The sequence below is a fragment of the Phallusia mammillata genome, chromosome 6 (genome assembly GCF_965637545.1).
Source record: "Phallusia mammillata chromosome 6, kaPhaMamm4.hap1.1, whole genome shotgun sequence".
In the NCBI taxonomy this organism is placed as follows: Eukaryota; Metazoa; Chordata; class Ascidiacea; order Phlebobranchia; family Ascidiidae; genus Phallusia; species Phallusia mammillata.
The window spans coordinates 19,799,883-19,825,735 of NC_137257.1; the positions used below are offsets into that span (position 1 = coordinate 19,799,883).

The window sequence follows — 25,853 nt, forward strand, 5'->3', positions numbered from 1 at the left end:
GGCACTACGCAACAACTAAATGTTTAATCTTTTTTTCCAAAATATAACAAGCAATTAAAAAGTGTGGCAAATTATAAAGTTGCAAATACTGGAAGCAAGGATCATAATATCACAAAATTGAAAAAATGTGGCATCATGTACATAATAAAAATACAACAAAGATTGCATTACGCATAGCACATGATAAGGTATGGTAGTTGGCTTAGTCATAACAAAACTGTTTGGCATTTTATACATTTTTATGAAAAAAATAAAATACATTTTAAAATAATGCCAAAAAAAATACAGTTGGCTTAGTAAATTGACGCAAATTAGGTAAGTAAATGTGCAGTGTATAATCAGCAACATGTAAAAAATAGAACTTCTACTTTTGTACAAATTTTACATACAAATTATGATTTTTTATCACATTGAAAAAGTGTAGACTACAAACATAAATTGGCTTTTTCTTCATGTTTCTTTTACCTATTTTCGTAACACCTATTCATATTTGCTTTTATCTTTGATTTGAACAACAGTTGCAAGTTGCAACAGCCATTTGAACAGCCAAGTAGGAACTCTTAGCCAAGATGGAATAAACTTGGTCAACCACAACTGGTCTGCTCCTACAGCCATCATTTTGAAGCTCTTTGGGCTTATGGGAGTGGACCCTAAAACAAATTTTATTGTGTTGTTGTAGGAAAAATGTTTAGAAAAACACATGTCAAAAACATATTGACAAAAAATTGAAAGTTTGCCTCAAAAATATAAAAATTGCAGCAGGTTTAACTTAAACAAACTTGCCACATTACATTTACTTACCATCAACATCCACAAAATTGTATTTTGATGCTAAATCACATGACAACAGGATTTTCCCAGTGTCTTTCATGATGTTTTTGTCTGCAAACAAAAACCATTTAAAACTGTGACTCTTAACCAGGGGGTAAAAACCAATGTAGAGTGCACAAGGATCAAAATAAAGGCTCTTTAGTCCTGTTTATAAACAAACTTTAAGTATGATTTAGAAGTTTATTAAAAATCACATATAAAACACCATAAACAGGAATTTACTTTTATTTACCAATTTAATATATTTTTACAGACATTGTAGACAAGGACTGCAAAACAATTCTTCAAAAGCACAAAGGTATAAACATCCAACAAGGTTACGAATTCTTAATTTAAAACCTCACTATATCTCTGTTATTACAAAAATACTAACCGACAAGAAGATGACTGACACATTTTCCAACATATTCAGGACTTTCACCATGATCAACAATCCATTTAGTTTTCTGTAAAGTATCACATCCAACTTAAGCTATAGAGCAGTGGTTCTTAACCTTTTTGTAGTCACGGACCCCTTTTATGAATTTTGTAAGTCTGCGGACCCCCAACGCAATTTACCATAAGTCTTTTTATGTTTCACATTTCTTGCATTATACCCTGTCATGCTTTAGAAGCATTTAAATCCGCCTTCACAGTCCTTTAAAATCAATGACGTTTCTGTATTTTAGTGGCCAACGCATCAAATTGATAATATTTCTGGTATATATAACTTCACAAATCACTTGTCCTATAAAGTCTATTGTCCATGTGTGTTATGATGTCACAATAGCGAAAACAATTACAAAAGTATATGTTCTTGGCCCAATTAAGGTGCGATGAACAGCGTGCACTCGTATGCAGGATTGTAAAAACGGTTGAAAAACTTAAAAATATTCTTCTGTTGGTTAATGATACTTAACATATTTCCCTCCGTGGACCCCCTGAAACCATCTCACGGACCCCTTGGGGGTCCGCGAACCCCAGGTTAAGAACCACTGCTATAGAGTGACTTACTGTTCAACACTATGGCAGGGGTGGGCAACCTGTAGCCCGCGGACCAAATGTGGCCCTTCATTAAAGGTTGTGCGGCCTGCAGAGACGCTTATTTCAAATGTACTGGCAAACGAGTAAAACTATTATATATTTCAGATTTATGCACCTGATGCTAGTTTTCTGTGACCTGGTAAAATATGGCTAGAATCAAATGCGAATTATACTTATATTTAAGCATAGTTGGTAAGCAACAAAGTAAAATCACCTTGTAATATAAACAGGTGCGGCCCGCGATCTAATTTTGGCAATTGTAATTGGCCCCACAGTAAAAAAGGTTGCCCACCCCTGCACTATGGTATGGTTTGGCATGGTTGGCTTGCTGCAAAAAAGGGACCAGACTAGCAGCTTGCAAATTGTTCACCACAGAATTTTTTAGCATCAATTTAAATCAGTAGCAAATGACCTATTTAAGTATTTTACACAAAAGATTCAAGACTAGGTCAAAGTAAATCTTGGTTATTCTGGATCCGTTTGGGCCACAAAAATTGTCCAGATTCGGTAACGATCTGGTTTATCTGAAGTCTAAAGCCTTACCACATTACATATATTTTTGTCTGAATTAAAGAAAATTTAGATTAACCAAGTTGTTTAAGCGAGTTGTACTGCATTTAAATGACATGTACAACATTTGGCACTGGGTTAAGCTTATTTCATTTTGTAAAGAACACACTGCAACATAATTGATAATAGCCCTGAACAATTTAGAAATAGTTGTGCAAAACTGAAATGTTGTGGAGCACAAAATAGAGAGTAAGGACCAGCTGCAGATACACCTAAAATGGTTTTTAACCAGTGCTTCTGTTATTACATTAATATATGAGTGGCTGATGCAGACACAAGGCTTCGAAACCCATGATTAGCTATAGCTAAACATAAGGATAAGGATTTTATACCTGAAAGTCTGGATGATTTTCAGCTTCCAACTTTTGCATATACTGCATCATTAGTTCTGTTCTGACAGCACTAGGCCACAAAGATAAAAATGCAACGTTCTTGTCTTTTAATTCAACCGAGCAGTCACTGGCCATTCGATCATTCTGACAAAAAAAAACATTATAAGAATTATGTTTGTTGTACAAAATTAAATGCTGCAAACAGTTGGTTGATGTTATTGTTAATCAAATTAATGGCAGAAGTATAATGCAATATTTTTTTAACTACCACGACGACTTAAACAAACTTTAACAAACTTTAACCCTAATGTCTTTAGAGTTAGCTTTAAGAACAACTTGGGAAAAAAATTTACTTTCACAATAATTATAAACTTGCTGAAATAAAGAATTAAAGCAAGGATGTTGAAAAGACCCATATTTTGTCAAAAAAAAACAATTAAAAATTTTGTAACAAACAACAGTTAGGCAATCTTACTCCACATTTTCCAATTCCATAGACAGGGTTAACCAAATATGTGAGACCTCCAAATGAGCCAATGTTAATGATCAAGCCTTTTCGTTTAGGCACCATTAGCCTTGTGGCCAATGTGGCACAAATATAGTTGTTCCTGTGACAATGATAAAAATGTGATTACAAACTTTAAAAAGCACCACGACATTTGGTGTATTACCTCAAACCGACATTATTGATTTCATCCCAAGTTTGAAAAGGGTCAAGATCCCAAAAATACTTCGTTGTGTTTTCTGTTATCAACTGAAAAAATATAGTATTTCATCTTATTATAGCAGAGGTTCAAAGCCTAACATACTGTGATTCACAGTGAGCCATAAAAAAATTCAGTGGGTCACAGTGTTGTGTAAACTTGCAGTATTATCTGATATATTAAGTTGTTTGAATGCCCATACCACCATACATATTTTAATAATATAGCAGCAAATAATTGGCCACAAACCGATTTTGATCAAATATTAGGACCAAAACTACTGACATTTTGCCACAAATGTTTGCAACCTTCCACATGCATATCAACTAGTGCTGCAAACGTGTATAGATGCCAGTGGATTTATACATGCTCTGCTAGATAATTGGATTAAAAACTGGTCTGTGAAGGTCTGATTTTTTTCCAGTGTTTCCGGACAAGTGAACATGTAAGTTCATCTGGTTTTTTTTTAAATATTCAGTGGACAAACTGACAGTTGTTAGTAAAATGTAAACTTGAGGTTTGACTGATGTGGTTAATAGTCGTTGTTTATAGACTGCAGATTTGCAATTTGTGTAAAAATTACTGACGTTAACAGCTTGAAATGCATTGTTGACAAGTAAGTCCAATCTTCCACATTGTTCAGCCTCAACCCTTGCAAAGAGCTGAGTAACTTCTTCATCTTCACCATGATCACATTCTACAGGAATCAGTTTTCCCTCACAGTGTCTTGCTTCACACTAAAATAGTAACAAGTAGAGATGATTCAAATTAATCACATATTCACCAAGGTTTTTGTCAGGTTGTTTAGAATCTATTTTATAGGTTGTATTTCTATTCTGAACTAACTGTACTGACACCTTAAAGCAAGGGCGGGCAACTTCTCCAGTGGGCGGGCCTGATATGGGAAAATGAAGTACTTGACGGGCAGGATTCCTGAATCGATACATTAATCGCGTATTTATCCAGTGATTTAAAATGGATTTTTGACCATCTAAACCAAATACATTCAAGAACATCACAAATACAATACAGTCTAAACAATCTTACTGATATAACATAAAATTATTCACCACAGCAAATTTAATGCATACTCCACAGACCTAGATACTGCTGAAACACTTAACTAGGCTACACGTGTGGAAACAAAGGAAACCGTGAAAGCAGGCCACACACATGGCTGGCAGTTATGTCGTAACAATGGACGTATGGTGCAATGGTAACAACGGCGGGAAAGTTTTTTGCTATTGGAGAGCGTTACTGTCCGTTACAACCATAATTGGATGCAGTAAGCAAGTAGTGTGGGATTGCAGCAGACTGTGGCCGCGGGCCACATTATCATGTAAGACCTGAAACTGTCTGTGGGCCGCTCAAAATCCTGTCGCAGGCCGTATGTTGCCCGCCCTTGCCTTAAAGGAATGTTAGCACATAGCGTCAAATTTTATCTGTACTTTTTTTGTGTGTGAGCAAACTTATTAGTTACAGTGAGATGCACTTTGATGCATTTTTAATTTGCAGATTGCAAAGTAGCAATTTTTTCACAATGTTAGTGTCTTTACCCAGTCTGCAGAATATGGCAGTTCCTTACAAGAATGAGGGGACCACTATGTCCCACATTCTCATGTGCACGCCCTGTAAGTCTGTGTGCAGGACCATTTTTACCGGGTACAATGCAAGTGATAAAGAGTACAATCAGATTTTTGTTAGAAAATCAGCTCAAATAAAAATTTCGAGGCTCTCGAGAACTGAATTTTTATTTTCTCGATTCTCAAGAAACAAAAATGTCAAGAAATAGAGGAATCCTAGTTATTATAGATATTTAATGGACTACCTTAAAGTCTTAGACACATGTGGTGCACCAAATAGCTAGTTTCAATATCTTAGTTCTACAGATTAGTAAAACCTGTTGCAATACAATATGCTTTGATAGCTTGATTTGTACTCTTTGTACAAAAATATTTTTTAAATATCTCAACAAAATATTATTTGCTTAAATTTAGAACCTACTGTGCAAACAAACATTTTAATTCATTACAATTGGTTACCTCCTTCCCAACACTTTGAAGGGTTTCAATGTTACGACCAGTAATGTAGCATGTTGCACCGCATTCAACAAGCTGCAATGCAATTCCCTTGCCAATGCCTCGCGATGCGCCAGTAACAATACACACTTGACCGTGCAACTTTGGCATTTTGCTTATTTTCTGATAAAAAACAACCATATGCAAATTGCACACACATATTTATTACATTTTAGTAATATAAATAAAAACAAACTACAATTACATGAGCAAAACGTGTGCACTGCGCAACTAGTAAAAAGTCCTGCTGCTTTGAATTTAAATGTAAACAAAAAAATTGCCGAGTCATTATGTCAACCATGCGCAAACAGTATTTTCCGCATTCATGCAAAACAAAGATTTTTTCCTTAAAGGGGGTAATGTGCTGGAGTTGAGTTCATTTCGCCAGTTGAAACAAATCGTAGCAGTATAACTGCGCTAAAATATTCACCAAGCTAGAAACTTGAGGTTATTATTAAGTTCTGGTGCTTTTATTGTCATGCTAAAAGGAAAAGTAACATTTAAAAAACTTTACATTTCAATTTTATTCACAGGCGTACTTTACAAATAAACAATAATTTAAGCGAATAAAGATTTATAAGCGGTAAACACGTAAAAACGCTGCATAAAATACTAAACTAAAACAACAAATTGTTACAAGGGGTCTTCGAAAAACGTGCGATCAACGATTTTTAGTTTTCCCGGTTTGCCTTTTAAACTGAATTTCAGCCTTTCCTTCCACTGGTTGACGGTTTCTCCTTCTTGTAACTCATCACACGCAAGGTCTTCAGGAAACTCTATTTCATCCAACTCATTCAGCACGGATGCTGTAAACAGAAGCACAGATTCGCGGGGTCCAGATGAACTTGAGCTTTCACCTGGTTCTTTTGGTGCATCCTCTTGGTCATTATCTCTTTTTTGTGTTGTTTCCACTGATTTTGAGTTCTCAGAGCAATCTGCGGTCTCATTGGATGTTTTTATTTCACTATTAGCAATGTTCTCATAGGTTACTTCATTATTGTCCATGTTCTCTTTACTTTTATTTTGTTCATTGTCATCTTTTTCCGTCTTGGTTTTCTTTGCTTCAGGGCCATCTACACTAAGAACATTTGCCTCTCTATCGGCCATTGTCTTTTTAGTGTCTTTACCTTTTTCTTTTACCAAAGACAAATTGCTGTACTCGACTTCGGGTTTTATTTCTTCCTCATCTAGGACAATGTACTCGACTTCGGGCTTTATTTCTTCCTCATTTAGGATAAGTACATCAGTGTCTTTGTCAGATGTGCCTGATTTTTCTTCTACCTTTTGGTCAGGAGATTTCTTAGTGCTAGTAGAAGTGTTACCACCAGATATATCAACTTCTGCTTCATTAACAACTTGCTCTGAAGATGTCATCTCTTCAGTTGGGCTATCATCACTGTTTGGTTGTGGTTTCTTGTTAACATTGCCATATAGGTGTTCTGAATCAGCTTCAGAGGAAGTTACGATGCTCTGCGAACGATCACTGGACTCTACAGAATGCATTTCCATCTCGCCGCCCTGATCTTCGGGCTGGACGGTGTAAGAGCCGTGTCCCTGAAAAGATGTCCATGTAGAAAGACTTATTTAACAAATTATTTAGTGTTCAGATTTTTTGAAACTGAGAACATTGGGGGGGGGGGGGGGGGGGGGCGTCCGGCTTATGCAAACACGCTTGGAATTGGTATTGCGAGTTTAAATGCCATGATAAAATGTACTAACAAACAAGTTTTTACTTTTTATTTTTTCCGCAAGGCTGTGGAATTTTTAAGGCATTTTTGTCATCATAAGGCTTGAAAATTACAAGCAGTGGTGGGATTCAGCCGGTACGCACCAATTCTATAAAACCGTCTCACCAAATTTTATGAGATTAGCGAACCGGTTAGCATTACTGGATACTGTCAATAGACTTTTGTAACAGAACCAGCTGAAAAATATGACTTTTGTGATAAAATCGGATGACAAAAAAATTGAATCCCACCACTGGATACAAGTATGTTTAAAAACAAGATATCCAAATGGAAAGCGAAACCGCCTTATGCACACAAGGTTGTTGATTCTAATCATGTATTGGCCAAATGCGTTTCCCCAAACTAGCCGCGGTAAACAACTGTGTACAAACTACAGCTTTATCAAGGTTCTACTGATGCATGAAAACAATTACAGTGTGGTTGGGTAAGAGGTGTAACTTACCGATTCCTTGCGCTTGTGACGAGCAGCCATAAACGCAAGAAGTACAAGTAGCATAATGAACATGACTAAGGTGGCTGCAAGAATTGCCCACCAAGGCACTGGTCCACAACATACTTGCTCACTTTGATCTAAAACAAAATAATTACAACATGTAAGTAATTTGTAATTGTTAGAACACAAAACTCCAAATGTATACAGAAATTATCAAAATAAGTTACTTGCTTTTGATTAGTGACTAATGTTATACGATTTAATGCAATCCAAGTCAGTGCCGGATTAACCATTAGACAAAGTAGGCACGTGCCTACAGGCCAGTCAAAAATCCAGGCCACTTTACAACAACAATCTTTGTGACAGTGATTTGGCAACACTGATAATTCTAATTTTTTTAGTTGGAAACCCAGATTTTCGGGCCACTTATAGAATGTACCTACAGGCCAGCAGACCCCTAATCCAGCACTGCAGTGCTCATGATCCAAGTAAGAAGCGGCGTGAGGCTTTTTACAGCATTTAGAGTAAAAATGAGCTGCAATAAACTTTGTTGGTATGTGTTAGAAAATGCCGAAAACCGTTTATGGAACAAGTTACTTTGGTGGAATTTTAGAACGATTAGAATTTGTTTGATGCCTTACCGCCTTCCACATAAACATGGTTGGAAAACGGACTCGCAAACCCGTGAATGTTTAACGCAGCAATGCTCAGAGTGTAAGACAAGGTAGATTCCTTGATGAATGAAATCTTTGTATCTGCAAAACAAAACAGCTCAGTTACTTGCTGAGCACATTATTTTTGAAAGCAGTGCACTGAGATTGTAAATGCATTACTGCAACACTACCATGCAATAACACGACGAGCAGGGCAAGGGTACTTAGTGCTAAATGTCTTCGGAAGAATAGTCTATTGTTACGTCATATACCTATGACACCATGATGCAAAAAGCGTTTATGCTAAAAAACTGGCATGTAACATAACTTACCGTTGGTTGTATAGTTAGTAGACCGTTCGTTTGAACTGTCAGGACTTTTTGTTTCAACAGTCACGTGATAAGACGCGGCGCCTTCTGATTCGCTCCAGGTGACCATCACGTGACTTTCATTACTTGTCGCGACTACGCCGCTAGGTGCTGCTGGCACTGCGACAGCAAATTAGACGTTGCGTCAATATGCAAAACCAACTGTGTTGTGCGTAGATGTTAGGTTTGCGTTATACATTTGCTTATGCAAACCGGAGGGTTTCTTGGTTTAAAATAGAGGATTGTGTAGAAAGCTTCTTATGTCATTTTCATATTAGCTCATTTTGTTTATATATTTTTTTGTACTGTTCGGATTATGAAAAACACTCTTGTCAAATGTGCAAACGTTGTCTAAAATCCAGTTACATTTTATTTGCAGCAAGTTTGTTACGTTACATTTGTCGCGAAAGCAATGATGACACATGGACGAAATATAAATTTCTTTATATGAACCAACTTATTCTGTTAAGGATTTTTATCGTCTATTGGATTTGCTGTTTTATAGTTAAAAAGGCAAACAGTGATCGTCAGTTTAAGCCATGCTGTTGATGGTTTTGATCTGTTACTAAATTTGTCGTTTCAAATGTATCCATCCTGGATAGACAGGTAACATACTTACCGGTGATGACACTGATTTGAGGTGCTCCTTTACTATCGATATAAATTCCACTTTTAGGCTGGCTGACGTAAGTTATGGTCGCTACACGAATGATGTAAGATTGTCCTGGGCTCAAATTGGTAATCACGTGTTTGGTGTTCGGACCCACAGTGACGTTGCTGATTAGCTGACTTTGATGAAACACAGTCAACCTATTGAAGGAAGTAAAACCAAGGAAGTGCAACTGTTTGCTGGCAAAATCAAACGTGAAGGGAAAATTGGAGAACGATATACGGTTTTCGTTGTATTATGTATAAAGGGTGTTTTTACGAAAGTTTTCCAACTTTTTTTCGCAATTTATTTCCACCTGTATTTACACCATAGTACGCCAGGTCCATTAAAGGTGTTGTACCGAATGAAGTCGATCTCCCGAGCATTCCCATAAAGCAAGACACGGGCTAGAAAAATCTAGTCTGCAATGGGATTCGATCAAAGGCAGGAACGCAAGTCCCGGAAAGACTCATGTCGAAGCTTTTTTTTGCTTTATGTTGGAAGATCGGTTTAATTCGGTATAACACCTTTAATGGGCCTGACGTACTATGATTTGTAAATGAGTGTGTCGTGATCGCTGGTGTGCATAAACGCTTCAGGCCTTACCTGTATTTAATGTTTCCTTCAAACAAAGGTGCGTTCCAGGACACAGAAATGCTGTGATCAGTGATGTGCTCATACCGAATGCTAGTGGGGTTACGGGCAGCTACAAGAAGGTTGATGTTAATATTTCACACCCGTTGTAGGTAGCAATTGCCTACTCACCGGCGTCTAGTGAAACAGACTGTAGATCGCTTGGAAACCCATGGACATTTACAGCCGAAACTGATGCTACGAACCACGACGCTGTCGGGTTTAAATTGGGGACAAAAATCGACCGTGCTGAAAAGAGAAATACGTGACTGAAGTTTAAAGTAACGTAATGTTGTATAAATTACATTTCGTCGACCTTATTTTGGGATTGCTGGGCCAATTTTGGGATAGCTAAGCAGAACCACCACTTAGGGATTGGCTGATCAGCGGTTCGCCTTGCCCCAAATTATGACTTTATTGCGGTTAGCGTAATTGTTCAATTTCACATTAAACCCTGATTATAGGACCGAATTAATAGTACTGCTGAGATAAATACTAATCAGTATAGAGCTGTTTCAAAGACACAACAAAATTTAGAAACGTAAGGGGTATAGACTATAAGAAAAGATAATTGCAAAGAACAATTTAACAAGAAGATTGTATATAACTTACTGGTGGAATTAAAGTTTCTGGTGGATAATTGTTTTCCTTGTTGGAACGATGAGACTGCAGTAGCATATGACGTTGCACCAATCGAAGCATCCCACGTCACTGTTACGCTTTTGATGTCATAGCCTCTGACGTGGAGGTTTGTCGGTGGACTGGGCACTAAATGAAAAAATATCGTCGTTTTCTTAAATTGGTTTTGTTTTTAAGTACTAGACCAAACCCATATTGCCCTAAAATAGGCGTTATTATAGGAGGTTTATGCACCATTCCGGAGGGTACAAAGCAAAAAAATGGGTAGTAAAAGATGAAGTGTCAAAATAAAAGTATTTTAAGCTTATTTGAAAAAGTTTTAGAATGACCTTCTCCTTCTCCATTGTTTTTTATCGCCTTTGTCTGGTTTTGCGGCTGTTACTTGCTTAGTATTTTACCGTTTTTAACTTTTACCTGTCTTTTATCGTTCTTTTCTTTTTAGACGGAAACTGACGATGCCCAAATAGGCGAAATTAATATTTATGTTTTTTTAGAATAAAACATTACTCTGACGCTGATCGTCTGGTTTGAGTACATTTTGTATATTTGATAAGTGTAGACAGATCTATCGGTCACCACCTAGTTACACAGGCTGATTCTTGTAGTCTGCTATGACATTACACTTAGTTTTAGGATGGTTTATAAATTTCTTGATTAACATTTTTAAATTTTTCCTTATTTATAAAATCTTCTTGAATAAAAGTAAATAAAAAGTAAATACAAAGGCTTGCGACGACTCAAGTAAATAAAAAGGCTTGCGACAACTCAGGGTTATTAATGACTGCAAGAAATTTGAAAGTGAAAACACTAAATCAGTCGCTGTGTAACCTTTCTAACAATTACGCCATAAATTTTTCTTTAAAAATTTCCTGAATGTCCAAAATAATGGCAGATGCAAAAAAGTGCCACAACATATTGTGCATACCCGTTGTTACATCAATTTTAGGCGCTCCTTCCTCATTTAGAATCTTTTTCTTGTTTTCTAGTGGTGAAAAACTGATGGTTGCCACTTTGATGGTATACTGGGTGCCAGGTTGCAGATTTGCAAAGTTGTAATTGTTTGATGTCAATGTGAAGTTTTTGAGCAGCTGTGATTCCTGATGCAAAGTTAACCTGTGATGTTTATAATTAGTTCAATCGTACCCAATCCGCCAGGCCTATGAAAGGCGTCACAACAAATCCTAGTATTGAATTTATGTTTATCTTATGGTCATCCTAACTGGTTTAATGGATTTAGAATTTGGATTTAAATGGATTTAAACACATTCAAACGAATACTGTCGTGTATATTGCTGTCGGGTGTTTAAATTTGTTTATAACCATTTAAAATAGCTAAAATAGATTGTTTATGGTGTCGTATAGGATACATATTTCGCACTACATTCAACAAGAAAAACCTATCGGAATATTCTTAAAGCCAAATTGGTTTTTTATGTTGCTATTAAACACCTACCAGTATTCGACCAATCCGTTGTATTTTGGTGGTTGCCACGAAACGGTAATTGACGTAGCTGTGATGTCATCAAACTTCAGGTTGCTGGGATTTGCGGGGGCTGTGTCAAATATAAAATATAACTCAAGAAATTTATACTATTTTTTTTCTGCACTATTTTAAGCCCAAGTCAATTTTACACAGCTACCAGTAGTTTTCATCTTGGTATTATGAAAAAACAAACATAGAACTTCAAATTTGCTAAGCAGTAGTTAAACTTTAAACAATCACGATGCTAATGTTAATATTTATAATTAGGTTTGATTTTTAAAATTTAGTTGCCCCAAATTTTTGAAGTTAGATATATTTTACAAAATTTTTAGTTCACTTTGAGTTAATCACGAATGTTTACAGTTAACTGGACAGTTTTCTATGTAATGGTTTTTGCGGAACATTTTGTTATATTTTCCAATAATTGGAGTTTACCTGTTGATATATCAATTACAACAGCTTCACTTATTCCTCCTTTGTTGATCGATTTAACCGATACCGTGTACATGTTGTCAACAGATACGGTGTTCACCATGTAAGTAGGGGTGTACAGTTTTATAGGCAGAATATCAGGCCTTAACGGTGCTAGTCCGAATACCAGTTCGTAACTATCCGCTCCTCTCATCCGGTCCCAGTTGATTGTTATGCTGAGGTCGGATTCGTTGAAGTAGGCTGTTACATTGGTTGGAATAGCAGAAACTGCAAAGAAAAAAGTGCACATAGTGAGAATCTTTTATGTAGAATATTATAATTGAAAAGAGAGTAGTAGTAATTTGGCAAAAAGTCCTTTTTAAAAATCAGTTTGAGTAGGGCCGGGCTAAGGTTTGGCCCTGCTTCGGGCTTGAGTTTCGATGAAACTCGATTTGGGCGTGACTTTACACTCGGCAACACGCTTGCCGTATGTTTGCCTACTTTTGGCACTCATTCAGTTTCGTTGTTTCAAAAAATCAGGATCGGGTCGGGTTTTCGGCTTGTACTTTTTGGTTTAGGTAAGGTAAGGTTTGGACCCCAAATCTACATACGATTTTAAATTAACCAATCACATTTTTTTGTTTCACCGCTAAGACTAAAGTAGACTAACAGAGTATACTTAAACGTATATTAAGCCGTCAAAAGGGTGTAGCTTCGGTCACGATGGTTCCTGGTAGCTCATATTATAAAATCAACATGTAGCCTAGGTATGCAAATGCTTTTGTACACAAAATACACAAAAAGACGATAAAAATCGTTTTTTTTTTGCCTGAATTTATATTATTGGTAATAAATTGCCAAATTTGCAACACCGCATTAACTACACGATAAAGTTGTCATGTCTTATAACAATGCAAAGGCGGAATTGAGTCAGAACTTATATGTTGCCCTTAGACAAGCACTGCTGCTGTTCAATTAAATGTATTTCATCAATTTCTGTGCAGTCAGCCAACGCAAACAAACACTACATCACTTGAATCATCACTTGATTTTTGTACAAAGCTATGTAAATTTCTAGACAACATTTTATCTCACTCACCAGTGTATTGCGTGGTTTGGAATAAAATCTCCGTAGAGGTGTCAGTGCTATTAAAAAGCACAGTGACCTGGTTAAGTGTCCCGGGAAGTAACCCAGAAACAGTGGCAAAATGATTTCGTGTAAAAATTGTGTCCACTGTTGAAAGGTTTGTGGTAACGTGAAAAAAGTCCACCGGTATTTGTTGATTGTCCCAGTTTAAAACAAAACTGCTGTTTCTAACTTCTCTGAAGTTCCAAAAGTCTGATAAGAAAACAGAAAAAAAGGGATGTAGTAAAATACATAACAAAAAGTTTTAGTTTAATACTGTTAATTTTGCGAATAAATTATTTTAAAAACTGAAGACTATCTGGAGAAAGATAACCTTGCGACACATAAACTTGTTTTTGCGGAGAATTGATGACTAAAAATTGTTGATAGGATCAAATTTAAGTAACCAAGGCATAAATGGAATGCTGCATTTAAACTAAGCCATTAATATCTTGGTTAACACAACCAGTGGCCGCGAAAAAAATTATGCGGCCGTGAACACGTCTATTAAAATAATGGAATGGTGAATTATAACACTTTTGCTGGATCAAAAGCTTTTTAGTGCAGTAAGCATTTTAGTGCACACGTTATACTTTTTGTAGGCCCATTATGTGCAAACAATGCCTCATTAACAGGCACCACCTGGAGTCATAATTATGGATAAAATTAACTCATCAATTTGGACTTGGGCCCAAGTAGGAGGGATATTGTAAGATAAATGCTAATCCTTCATAGCTCTATGTGTTATAAACAAATAAATCATACAGGAACTGGCGTCTATTGGTGGAATAAGGACCTGTAAGAGACCTTCGTTAGCTGAAGGGTAGTGTACCCCAGCCCATACCAACCTGTTGATTTTTGGTCTGAATACAGACTTGTTCCAAACTCGTTGTGAGCGGCGACGGATGCGTTGTAAGTTTCACCCTGTGTGTTTAGATTAATGAAGGTCAACTTGGTCGATCCAGCGGCGACTGAACGATTCTCATATACGTCACCAGTGCTGTTACGTATTATGATGACGTAATCGGCAGCTCGTCGAATTGGGGACCACATGACCGTGAACTTGCTGACAGTAACCCCTATAACATATGCTGTAGGCTTCGGCAAACCTGGAAAACAATGGAAATGTGCTAAAATATCAAGCACACAGCATCTTTTATGTAGCTTGGAATGAATAGGTCGTTTCTTTACTTACATGAAGTTCAAATACACACCAATGAAAAAGAACCCAACTCTTTTTCTCTATCACGAGTGGATAGTTTATAGAGACCCATCGACTCATCCCACTAAGGTTCCTTCCTGTTGTGTTTTACCCACAATACGCCAACACTTTTTGTGAGTTCCAGTCACATAACGTTTTATAATACGGTGTAGATGCGCCTTCAGCCACTATCCAACAATTGTGCGATTTACATTTTGCTCTATATTAATATAACTTGTATACGTGGTTAAACAAAACAAGTATAATGTACAGAATATAATGTTTATATACAATACAGCCCTGCTACATGGATATTAAGTTAACTCATTAACACTGGATATAAAAGCATCAAGCCAATCAAATATAAGTATGCTGCAGACCCGCGTGTAAACCAGTGGTACCCAAACTTTTTCACATTTTTTTCTAAACGGTCCCCTTGCCATTATTTCGAGGGCTCGCGGTCCTTGAGCCTAAATGTGTATTTCATAAAAACGAAAGTTGATTGCAGGATGTTATAGCCAGTTGTGCAAAATTGCGCATAATATTCATCCAAAGACAGCATGTGACATCACAAACAGGACAAACACATTACGATTGTGCGCGAACAATTGCATTTATTATAGTTGTCATTCAATAAAGGCCATTGTTTAGCAATAGAAACAGTCGATTCTCAATTCTACTTTGATTTAAACTTATTTAGTGGCACAAACTGACGCCAAATAAGATTATAGAATTACTTCAACCGATTCGCGGTCCCCCCAAAATTGACTCACGGACCCCTAAAGGACCGCGGACCCCAGTTTGGGAACCGCTGGTGTAAACTGTTTCGACCGACAGGGTCAAATGTAGTCGAGGCGTGGCTTTTCTGTCTATTGCTTCCAACAAACTGGAGTGCCGTTAAATGGCTACACTAACCATTTAACGTCACCAGCAACACTGTATAGTTTGTAAACACCAGACTTTGAATATATTTGCAATAATTAGATAAAGAAATGACAACTAACCTGCAAAGAACGTTAGACTGCTGATCGGACTTGAAGTTATCGACCCGTTTGCCAATCTGGTGAAAACTTGCAAGGATAGATTGTGCAATAGACCCGGTTGCAGTACGGAGTTCGTTACAACCTTTATTAAAACACAAATTTAAACGGCACGAGACCTGTTAAATAAAGTTACACCGAATTACTTTTTATGAAATAACTATGTTTTGTTTTGCTCTCTGTTTAGTCATTATGTTATTTTTCATTATTGTCATATGTAGGAACTAGGAAGGCCTTTGCAGAAATTCCAACCCTCTTGAGTTTATAAGTTAGTTAACTTACTTGGAGATTTCTAAATGGCGATTTTTGAACCCCACCGCAATTTTAAGATTAATGCAGCTCAAGTCATATTTGTAGATCATGTTTTTTTACAGTGCAAACAGTGTCTTATATACCCAGATGTATAGGTGGCGTCGATAAGATAATAAACATTTGCCATAAAAGCTTCATCAGGGTAAACTAAGCCTATTTAATGCATACAGAAATGGTAAAAAGTTTTCAACAATACCTTGATATGGGACGAGCTATCAATGTCCGATTCAAGCACACTGATACTGTCAACTGTTGTCCCATTGGCCGTCGATATGTTAAAATCATATCGTACTGCTCTTCTAATACTTGGTATCGTAAATTGAACAGCATACCCTGACGGGGTTGTCGCAAAAGGGCTGATTCCTACCGAGGAATCGTTGTTCGGCACTGGTCCAGGACCTAAAGTGTAGAAATTTCTATGTGAGTTAGTAAAGCTTGTTTTGGAAAATCGAATGATGCAAATAAATAATTTTTTTATGTTAACAACTACAAAATTAACATCTCAGTAAACAGCTGTTTATAACTTAAACAAAACTGCATTACTAACATGGCATGTTTTGAGGCAGATTATAATCCAGCTGTTTTAAAGCCAATACAGACAATCCATGATTAAAGGTTTTTTTCTGTTTACAAATAGAATTTCAACTATCCAGAACATTTTTGTTCTAATTATTTGTTACAGTTTGGAGAGTATTCAGTTAAAAGTTACTAGGCCTAATTCAAAACAAACTTGAGCCTATGTAGTCCCTTATAGACTACATTTATATGTGTTTGGGATTTAATATTTAAACTTTTTTTGCACAAAACTAACAATAAAACGAAACATTAAAAAGCACTTCACACCTGTTGAGTACACAATTGTGTATTGATTCTCGATGCTTGCATTAGCTGCAGTGTTAATTCGCCCATATACCGGTGAATTACTTGTTCCAGGTGGACAATATTTAACCAGATAGTTGTGTCCAATTATGTTGACTGTGTTTTCCGGAAACTTCCATACTCGTTTGCCGTTCGCTAAGAGCTCTGAAAAATTGAAAACTTAAATGAAAAACCAAAACGAGAGTCAAAACGAAAACAGAACGGTACGAAACGTCGTTACAAAATTGGAAGAATTATTGCATGAACGGCGTTCCGCAAGGACAGTGATTTCTAACCGGGGAGGCATTTTAAACTTGAAGGAAAGGGCTTACTCAATTTTTGAATGTGCTTTCCAAATAGACACTTTAGGTCTGGAAATTTGATCAGTGAAGTTGATGAAAGATCCATTTTTAAGTTATTTTGTATGGTTTACCGTCTATATAGTGTAGTATAGAAGTAGGAAAAAAAATTATTGTTGCCTAAAATTAGAAAACATTTGTACATTGGAATCCAAATGAAACATTTGTATGTTATGAGATCCAATTCGGTTTAAAATGGAGTTTCAAAGATAACAGTTCCAAACCAGAGCGGTTTAGGTCGCCCTATATAAACCAGTGAGAAACCGATATTTTGACTTTGTTAAAATTTATAACTTTCTTCAAGGGAGTGTTTTTTAGTTTTTGCCCAATGTATTTTTCTGAAAAAAAATCTACAAAAAGATGACCTACGGTACGTTTATATAAAAATGTCTGTGTGATTACACCATCCTTTCATCACAAACAAAGCTTCTGTAAAATTTCTAGATTCCAACTAAATTTTACTGACTACGTACAATATCCATTGTTTTTAAAAATGTTGTAAACACTCTCGCACAACAAATTTCTTTGTTACCTCTTTGCTGAAAGTGGATATTTGTAGTTTCGTTATCTCGTGATCGAGGAAATGTTATATTTGCTGCTTGACCACCTCTAAAGCTCATTATCGTCCAATTCCGTGTATCAGACCATGTGCAGTTGTTCAATATTGGGTATATGGGATAAAGTTCAATTCTACCATCAGGTGCGCCACCGTAAAAGTATCTCGTTCCGTCTGTGCCTTTATTGATATAACAAAAACTTGCAAGATTAATAAACCTATATTTTCTTATGATTTTAAAATATGGATCAAATCATGAAGGTTAGGTTTAAAGTTTGTTTCATTAGAATCAATGCCAAACACCACCTACAAACTGTAACTTATTTACATGATAAAACAACAAATTACAGAGAAATGCCAGTGTGCAAAAGCATAGACAAACAACAGCAACCAGTTGCATCAATTACTTTTGCTACGGTTATGCACAAAAATATTCTAAAAATACCACATACCTAGTAATATCGCCCCCTTAAGTGGATATTTTTTACTTGACGCAAACGCCAAAAAAATATTTTTTTTCATTTTCTTCAGACATTCAACAAAATTAAGTTCAACCAAAAAACCTTAACTTAACTCAACTCAGCCGCGTTCTCAACTCAGCAAATAATGATTTATGATACGATGTAGCTGCAGCGCGTTTAGTCAACAACCACCAATTGTGCCTTTCGCTGTTATGCGCTCCATAACGTTCCGACTTTGCGCAGCTATTTCCGGCTTGATGATCGTTCAGTACAATTACGTCGCTATGTTCTCTTTTACCAACCGAAATAAACTCAACTCAACTACAAATAAATTTGTCCTACAAATGATGAACATGTTTCTTACCATCAAAGTGCAAAATTGGATTTTTGAGCTCAGCATTTTCAGTCAAGCGATAGTTGGCTACAATAACATCACTTGCATTTTGTTCACTAAGAAAAACTTCGTGGTGCACAAGTGCGTTTCCACCTGTACTGTTTTCCACTTCGATAATTTTAACTTTATTTCCAGGATATGCAGCAACAAGTTCAGTAGTAATTTCGTTAAGCCATTCTCTGGAAGGTTGGGTCTCGTATGGAACTTTCGCGAAAACCACGCTTCCGAATAAAGAAAACGGCTCTGCATAAAAAAGTTGATAACACTAAATGCAAAATGTTTTTTTGACGACTTTGTATAAACTACACGTAAAATGTTAATATGTATTTCGTCGTTTTACCAACCGGTGTGGATTGAAATGCGTCAAGCATGTGTAACAATTGTCCTGTGACGCCAGAGACGAAATAACAATTACTGTTCTATTGGGAGACGTCAATTGCTTGCTTCTTGTGTATTACTGTGTTTGTGTAATATGTATCGAGGCCTTCAAGCAAGGAGTTTATTTAAACACTGCTGTTTTGATTTAGCAGCTAGTGGGTTATAAATTGTAGATTTTGACCAAGTTTGTTTGAGATGCCTCCCTTTTACATTGTACTGGTAAGTTTGGCTTTTCCCTATGATGTGTAGTTTTTATTTCTAAACCTGAGAACGTGGGCTAGTTGTTCAGAACTTGTTTGATTTTACAAACAAATTTAATGCCCCCAACTTCCGTTTTTGTGTGTGTTAAGTGCGTTTTAGTGATGCTTTATGTTTCTTTTATATTTCTCTTTGAGAAAAAGCGGGATTGACGGAATTATTAACCTGGTTTATTGGAATGTCCGCGGTTGTCTTTAACTACCGCTTTGTGTCGACAGAAGCACGCAAAGAAATAATTGCAATATGTTTTAGAAAAACGTACCCGTTTTAGGCAAGAATGCAGCACGAAGCTCACTAAAACGTTTTATTTGCCAAAGTAAGTATTACTTAAAACATATATATTTACGAACTTGTAAATGATATGACTTTTTGTAAAGTTGGTACTTTGTAGCCGTGTTTCAGTTACTTACCTGTTATAAAGTGCGAAGGATTTCCAAAGCCGCTTTCACTTCCGTCGTAGTCATAAATATGAGCGATTTGCGAAACCCGAGCTGAACAGCTGTACACGCGATTAGCCAACAAGTTTCGAATCCTGTTAAACAAACTCGCATTAATTCATTATTACTAACAACCACAAGCAAGAATTTTGCAGCTAGTAGCTATAAACATAAAAGTGAATCTATTTGATCTACTCGTGAAAGAAAGAAGACTTGCAGCTACTTTTTCATCATTTTTATCAAGAACATTGTCACTTAAAAAATTCGTACGCAAACTAATTTCAAATTCGTAATAATACTATCGGTTTTTGAATACAGTAAACCTCGGTTAAACCGGTTGATTGGGATCTTCGCCTAATCCGGATAATTTTTTGGTCCAAACGGGTTCGGATAAACCGAGGTTTGCTATATATATATATAAACATATATTTTGTCCTAGTTTCTGTTTCTGATAATAGGATAACAAAAAAAAAACTGAGTTTTGGGGGCAGAGAAAGGGCGTTGCGTGCTAGCTTAGGCCAGTGTGCCGCTGACCACTGGCCAGTAAAACGGTAATTGCACAAAATGGTTTAAACTTAAAGTAAGTAAGCACATAATCAAAAATCAAACAAACTATATATATTCGACAACACCGCAGAATTACAAAACGCCAAGTGTTAAAAACGTTTGCTGCACAGCATTTGTATTTAAAAAGACCTTTGTCGAACCATAATTTGTCGTTGGCGAACCCCTGGGCTTCGATGGAACCGATGGCAAAGAACCACTGTTATAGATACAACTTACACCACAACGTAGTAGCTGCTGGTAATATCGATGTTTGGTGACGTCACAAGTCGTAGATCGTTTTTAAGCGCCGAATAACGAACCTCCCATTGTGTGGCTCCCGGGATTTGCTCCAGGAGTAATATCACGAAAGTTTGTCGTGAGATATATGAAAAAGCCGCTTCACCCGGAGCTGCAGAACGAAATATTTTCATGTACAACATAATAAGTACACAACTTGAAGAAAATACTGTTAGATTAGCTGCCGGACTGCACTGTCGATAATGAGTGGTAAAAGTTTGCATACCAATAAATAGCGCAAACGACATTTGCAAATACAGATGAATCCGGATTACCGCATAACCGGTTTAATTGCATCACAATTAAAAATCCCAAACCGTCGCCATAGTTCGGTAAGAAAATCGTCAGGTTAATCGCATACTGGTTTATCGCATAAACCGGATAATCGCATCGATTTTAAACGAAATATACGATTAACCGGATCGATGATCACAATGAAAAACTCGCACAGACCGAGTTTTTCGAATTGAATCAACTGATCTGTGCGACTGTATTTGAAATCAAAATGCGTGTAGTTGGGGCTATTAGGGTTGGGGTGAGGTTTCATAATGACAATAATAATTACAATAAAACCATCTTAAAATTAGTTCCTAACCCTATCCTAGACTCGTTAATTTAAATAACCGTGCTCTTTAAGCATCTTTTTGGATTTAGCAGGCTTTGTGCGTTTCTGTGTTAATAGCTGTACGTATCATGACAAATTGGTTTATTAATTTTTAAAGAAAGTTTATGTAGCTTACTGGTATATCGTGACACACACGCATCAAGACACATCAGTAAAAGACATTGATTACAAGAATACCTGTTCGTGTAAGTACCCAATCCGAATAATCTGAGAAGTTGCCTGAATCAAGCTGATACCTGGCTCGTATCTTGTAAAGAGTGTTAGGCTTCAAATTTTTGATCTGCGATTGAAGCATTACAGTACAACTTGTAAATTAAAACATTAACATTTAAAATGTCAACCCAAGCTAAATATGGCACACCACAACAATTAGGTGTCTGTTTTAATGCGCACGCATGCGTTTAAAGTGGTGGTTTTTAAATAGTATAAAAAACATATTCTTTAAAAACAATGACAACACAAATTGAAGTTTACTGCATTATCGTTGATGTGGCGTTTGTTGTGTAGTCGAGTTGGCTGTTTTTAGTAAATTAGAACTAAAGCACGCTTGCGTTGTGCCTAAGCACTAAAAACAGTTGACACTTCAGATATTAAAACTCCGCCTAAGCCGAGATTTTCTAAAATGCTTGCAAAACGTTTTATTCAAGAGATTATTCTATTTGGGCCATTCCAGTCAATATTGCACAAAGGCTTATCCCAACAATATAAACATACGCTCAAATAATTTAAAATAATAAGACATTGGGATCAAATAAAATGTACCCACATCAAAGTATTGGGTGGATTGACTTAAATCACCACGAATATCTTCATTGTATTTTTCCACGTATTCACATTGCGAATTCTTGAACGGATCCAAGCGGATACGAAGCTGATTCGTTTGAGTGAATACTACTTCAACACTTTGCTCTGCAAACAAAATATATTACTTCGTTTAAGTTACGATGTTGGTGGATTATATATAAACTATGCTGTCCCAAACTTTTTGATGCAGTCTTATGACCGTCCTGTGACATTTTTTCTAGTCTAGCCCCCCAAACACTGGTGGGATTCAGTCGGTTCGCACCGATTCTATAGAACCGTCTCACGAAATTTTATGAGATTAGCGAACCGGTTAGCATTACTGGTTACTGTCAATTCATTTTGCATTTTATTTGATACATCGATTTTTGAGATCCGGCTGAAAAATATGACTTTTGTTATAGAACCGACTGACAAAAGAACTGAATCCCATCACTGTCTTCAAATGTAATATAATGTTGCTTGAGATAAGGTGGATACTATTAACGTTGGAATTCAAATAATAAACGTTTGCTAAAATCCAATATAGGGCGTAAGGCGCACAAGTGGTTATTTGCAATTGTGATGAAATAGTTGAATAGAGTAGTGATAGCTGATTTACTGGAAATTTTTGTAAACACATTTCATTCATCAGACGCACGATTAGATAGTCTTCAAACTTTGCGGTCCTCTGTGGAACTGGGGACCATACTAGAAACCGCGTAGTTTTATTTTGTTAGACTAATACAAAACAATGTCAAGCTATGCCTAAAAACTCTCAAATTTTAGCCCAACTTACTTTGTCCAGATATTCCGAAAACGAACGCTAACAACAGACAAACAAAAACTGGCAACCAGCAGTGCATTTGAAAGGTTTTCGTTTAATCTCTACTAAAAGTCCGTGGCTGCTATGTTACTGACTGATACCTTGAAGTTTTAGAATCCAAAAAGAACCATTTTTCTTTAAAATTTCCGTCGCTACACTGAAACATTAATAATAATAACAGGTTACAAAAGCCCAAACGTCTGTTTGTCTTCTCGAAGTGTTCAAACTGTTTTCGTTGCAACCAAATTTGTTGTATGTAGGAACAGGTTGTGGGAAGTAGGATCTATAATATACGCCTTCGCTCACGTTACGTCATATGTGGGGAATAATGTAAACCATAATCAGGCCCCATGAGAAGGGGGTGCAGCCCGTGCGCCGTACTAGCACATACATTATAATATTAATTAGACTCATAAATGTGAAAGTTTGAAACAATGTAGATCAGTTGTAAATCGTTGCTTTAAACCTGAAAAATGTCACTGGTGATTTCCGAGTATGCTATAACTTAGGATTTTGTGATACTGCTTTTGATAGAAATGAAGTTCGAACTTGATTTTTATACAGACTAGCCTACAATGAAGGGGGAAATATCTGGCATTAACACTATTTTTTCTTTCAAGGGCCCTGAATATTGTGTTGTCAAAGTAATAAAAGAACATAAAAATCCCGGAAATGGACAAACGAACGGGCATTGTGGTACGTATCAACTATGGGGATTAATATCAATTAAATCAGTGGTACCTCAGAATTGGATCTACAGCAATCTATTCTAAACTATATGGAAAAAAATGTTATCTGAAAACGTGTTGTACATACAAATTGCATTATAGTTTACCACCTAAACCAGACACTTGGGCTATACATAGCCTACCTAGATGACAGCTTTGTTTTCTTCTGGCGCTTGTGACGTAAGCGAAGCTTATGAAAACAACAAATATATTGTAAGAACATACATTAGGCTATCTACATGCAGCACTGAAATAGCTCTGTATCCCACACAAATGACCAACTACCTACACTACATAAACAGTTTAGAGATAGGCTATAGGCCTATGCGTCAATCAAAGGGCAACACAGCAAGAGAATATCTAAGTTTTTATTAACTTACATATCTTTCTTGAAAAAAAAAATCTTTAATTGCTCCCAAATGCCCCACATAACTTGTGGAAGGATTATCAAAACGTTACGTTTTTTTACAAATACACTGGCTTTTCTGTTCCCTTGTCAGAATTAAGTTTCTTTTGTATTAACGACATAAAAGGTTTCTTTTGTACACCAGCTGCACTGATGAGACCTTATATGTCGAAACAGTGTGCACTGTCTGCAGCTTGACATAAAAGTGATGCACCAAGCCCGTCTCAAAAGTTTCGGGCCGAAACAGAATATTTGTCCACAAATTTCCAAAAATGTTTGGGCCGAAACCGATACATCAGCAAAACTACATATTTGTCCGACATGGTTCGGCTAACGCAGGGGTGGGCAAACTTTTCAGTGCAAGGGCCGCATTCAAAAGTTATAAAGTTCACGGGGCCGCATAACCCAAAATATTAACGTAGTATGTTTCCAGCAAAATACAAATGCCACTCCATTGATCGTGCAACCAATGTTTGAAACGCATCATATGTATTTTTTTTAAACGAAGAGCATTTATTGCAACATAGGCTGCACTACGTGTTTTTGTTAATAAGTTACTTTAGTATCCATCTTTAGTTGTTGCGCGGGTAACGATTTTATAGCCGTGTTTAATGTCCGTTCTAAGGCCTAAACTTGATCCAAGGTGACTAAAGTTTTGGTGTCAACAGTGTAAAGTAGGCTGCATTTGAAACCGTAAATTGTTTTTACTTTTATTTCACGCCGTAACGAATTACCCAAAAACTAAATCGTTGTTGAAATTGCTCATTCTGCAAATCGTCTATTCAGCACGTATATGTGTACTAAAGACCTGAACCAAACGTCCGAAACTGAACTAGGCTTGACACAAGTCAAGTGACTATTTGCAAAATAACGTGGCAGAAACAACAGGCTGTAGCACGTAAAAAGTATCTGCGTTTAGTCCCAAAGTATGGTACAGGAACAGATACTGCATCTGGTATAGGTATCGGCAAGTCGCACTCGGATATATTATAAAACTCTACGTCTATGCTCATGATACTATTTAGTGGTGCTCGGTAAGTTTCTCTTTCCAATTTACTAACGTTTGGCGGGCCGCATGAAATCCTTTGCCGGGCCGCATGCGACCCGCGGCCCGTAGTTTGCCCACCCCTGGGCTAACGCAACATAACCTTGTGTGTTTTTCAGGTCTCGAGACTATTTTTGCCTCCGCATAACTACTCGTGAACTTGGATAGTAGGCTGTAAGGTGGTCATGACTCAAAATATTTCACTAACTTACACGAGTCTGTAAATTCGGGGTTGGGAACACTGACCCAGCCACTATAAACTATGTGTCGGTTATAAATCTAATAGGGATGGGACGAGCCGAGCCAGAACCCAAGTACTCGGTACCGAGCATCGCTGTTTCGATCGGTGCTCGGCCGAGCAGTTGCCTTAAACTTGCATATTCATGGCATGCTAAAGTACGAAACTAGTTACCGAAAACGTATCTAAGGAATTTTTTTTCAAATATGCGTTAGATGGTGGAATACGTTAACTTCTGGGGCCGGTACAGCTCAGTACCCCGCAGGTGACGTAAGGGGCCTTGGAGAGTTACAAAACTAGCGTGGAATTAGGAATGTTTGTGACGTCACAATGCACAGAACATTTCACGTTAAAGTTTAGAACAGAACACTTGCAGATTTGGCCCATCCCTAAAATCTAACTTACATCAAATAATTCCTTAATATGA

At 36.8% G+C, this 25,853-nt stretch overlaps 2 protein-coding genes across 2 annotated transcripts; both read right to left on the bottom strand.

Moving 5' to 3' along the window:
• LOC145233241 (dehydrogenase/reductase SDR family member 1-like) lies at positions 1–5,745 on the bottom strand. Its single transcript, XM_080097933.1, has 8 exons — positions 5,503–5,745; positions 4,048–4,197; positions 3,428–3,510; positions 3,232–3,364; positions 2,757–2,900; positions 1,205–1,277; positions 802–882; positions 1–650 (listed from the first exon to the last, which is right to left on the bottom strand). Exons 1-8 carry the CDS (start codon positions 5,677–5,679, stop codon positions 481–483), a joined length of 1,011 nt encoding a protein of 336 aa, XP_079954059.1. The 5' UTR covers positions 5,680–5,745; the 3' UTR covers positions 1–480.
• Positions 5,683–25,816, bottom strand: LOC145233239 (uncharacterized). Its single transcript, XM_080097930.1, has 23 exons — positions 22,983–25,816; positions 22,170–22,312; positions 21,581–21,683; positions 20,719–20,890; positions 19,909–20,030; positions 18,833–19,105; positions 17,984–18,187; positions 17,078–17,257; positions 16,431–16,633; positions 15,887–16,007; positions 14,530–14,790; positions 13,655–13,894; positions 12,580–12,843; positions 12,115–12,214; positions 11,587–11,774; positions 10,635–10,790; positions 10,155–10,271; positions 9,996–10,095; positions 9,360–9,550; positions 8,705–8,860; positions 8,361–8,474; positions 7,729–7,856; positions 5,683–7,092 (listed from the first exon to the last, which is right to left on the bottom strand). The coding sequence occupies exons 1-23, from the start codon at positions 23,047–23,049 to the stop codon at positions 6,172–6,174; spliced, it is 4,524 nt and encodes a 1,507-aa protein (XP_079954056.1). The 5' UTR covers positions 23,050–25,816; the 3' UTR covers positions 5,683–6,171.
• Between the last annotated feature and the right edge of the window lie 37 nt (positions 25,817–25,853).

Bases quoted from the DNA above. Each gene is read 5' to 3' on its own strand.
- LOC145233241 (XM_080097933.1), bottom strand. From the start codon at position 5,679: ATGGTTGTTTTTTATCAGAAAATAAGCAAAATGCCAAAGTTGCACGGT. The intron at 3,365-3,427 runs GTAATACACCAA...TCATTGTCACAG, and splicing joins ATCAATAATGTCGGTTTGAG to GAACAACTATATTTGTGCCA. The intron at 1,278-2,756 runs GTATAAAATCCT...GATACTTTACAG, and splicing joins AAAATCATCCAGACTTTCAG to AAAACTAAATGGATTGTTGA.
- LOC145233239 (XM_080097930.1), bottom strand. From the start codon at position 23,049: ATGCACTGCTGGTTGCCAGTTTTTGTTTGTCTGTTGTTAGCGTTCGTT. The intron at 12,844-13,654 runs GTGAGTGAGATA...TTTTCTTTGCAG, and splicing joins CCAAACCACGCAATACACTG to TTTCTGCTATTCCAACCAAT. The intron at 10,096-10,154 runs GTGAGTAGGCAA...ACCTTCTTGTAG, and splicing joins GTCTGTTTCACTAGACGCCG to CTGCCCGTAACCCCACTAGC.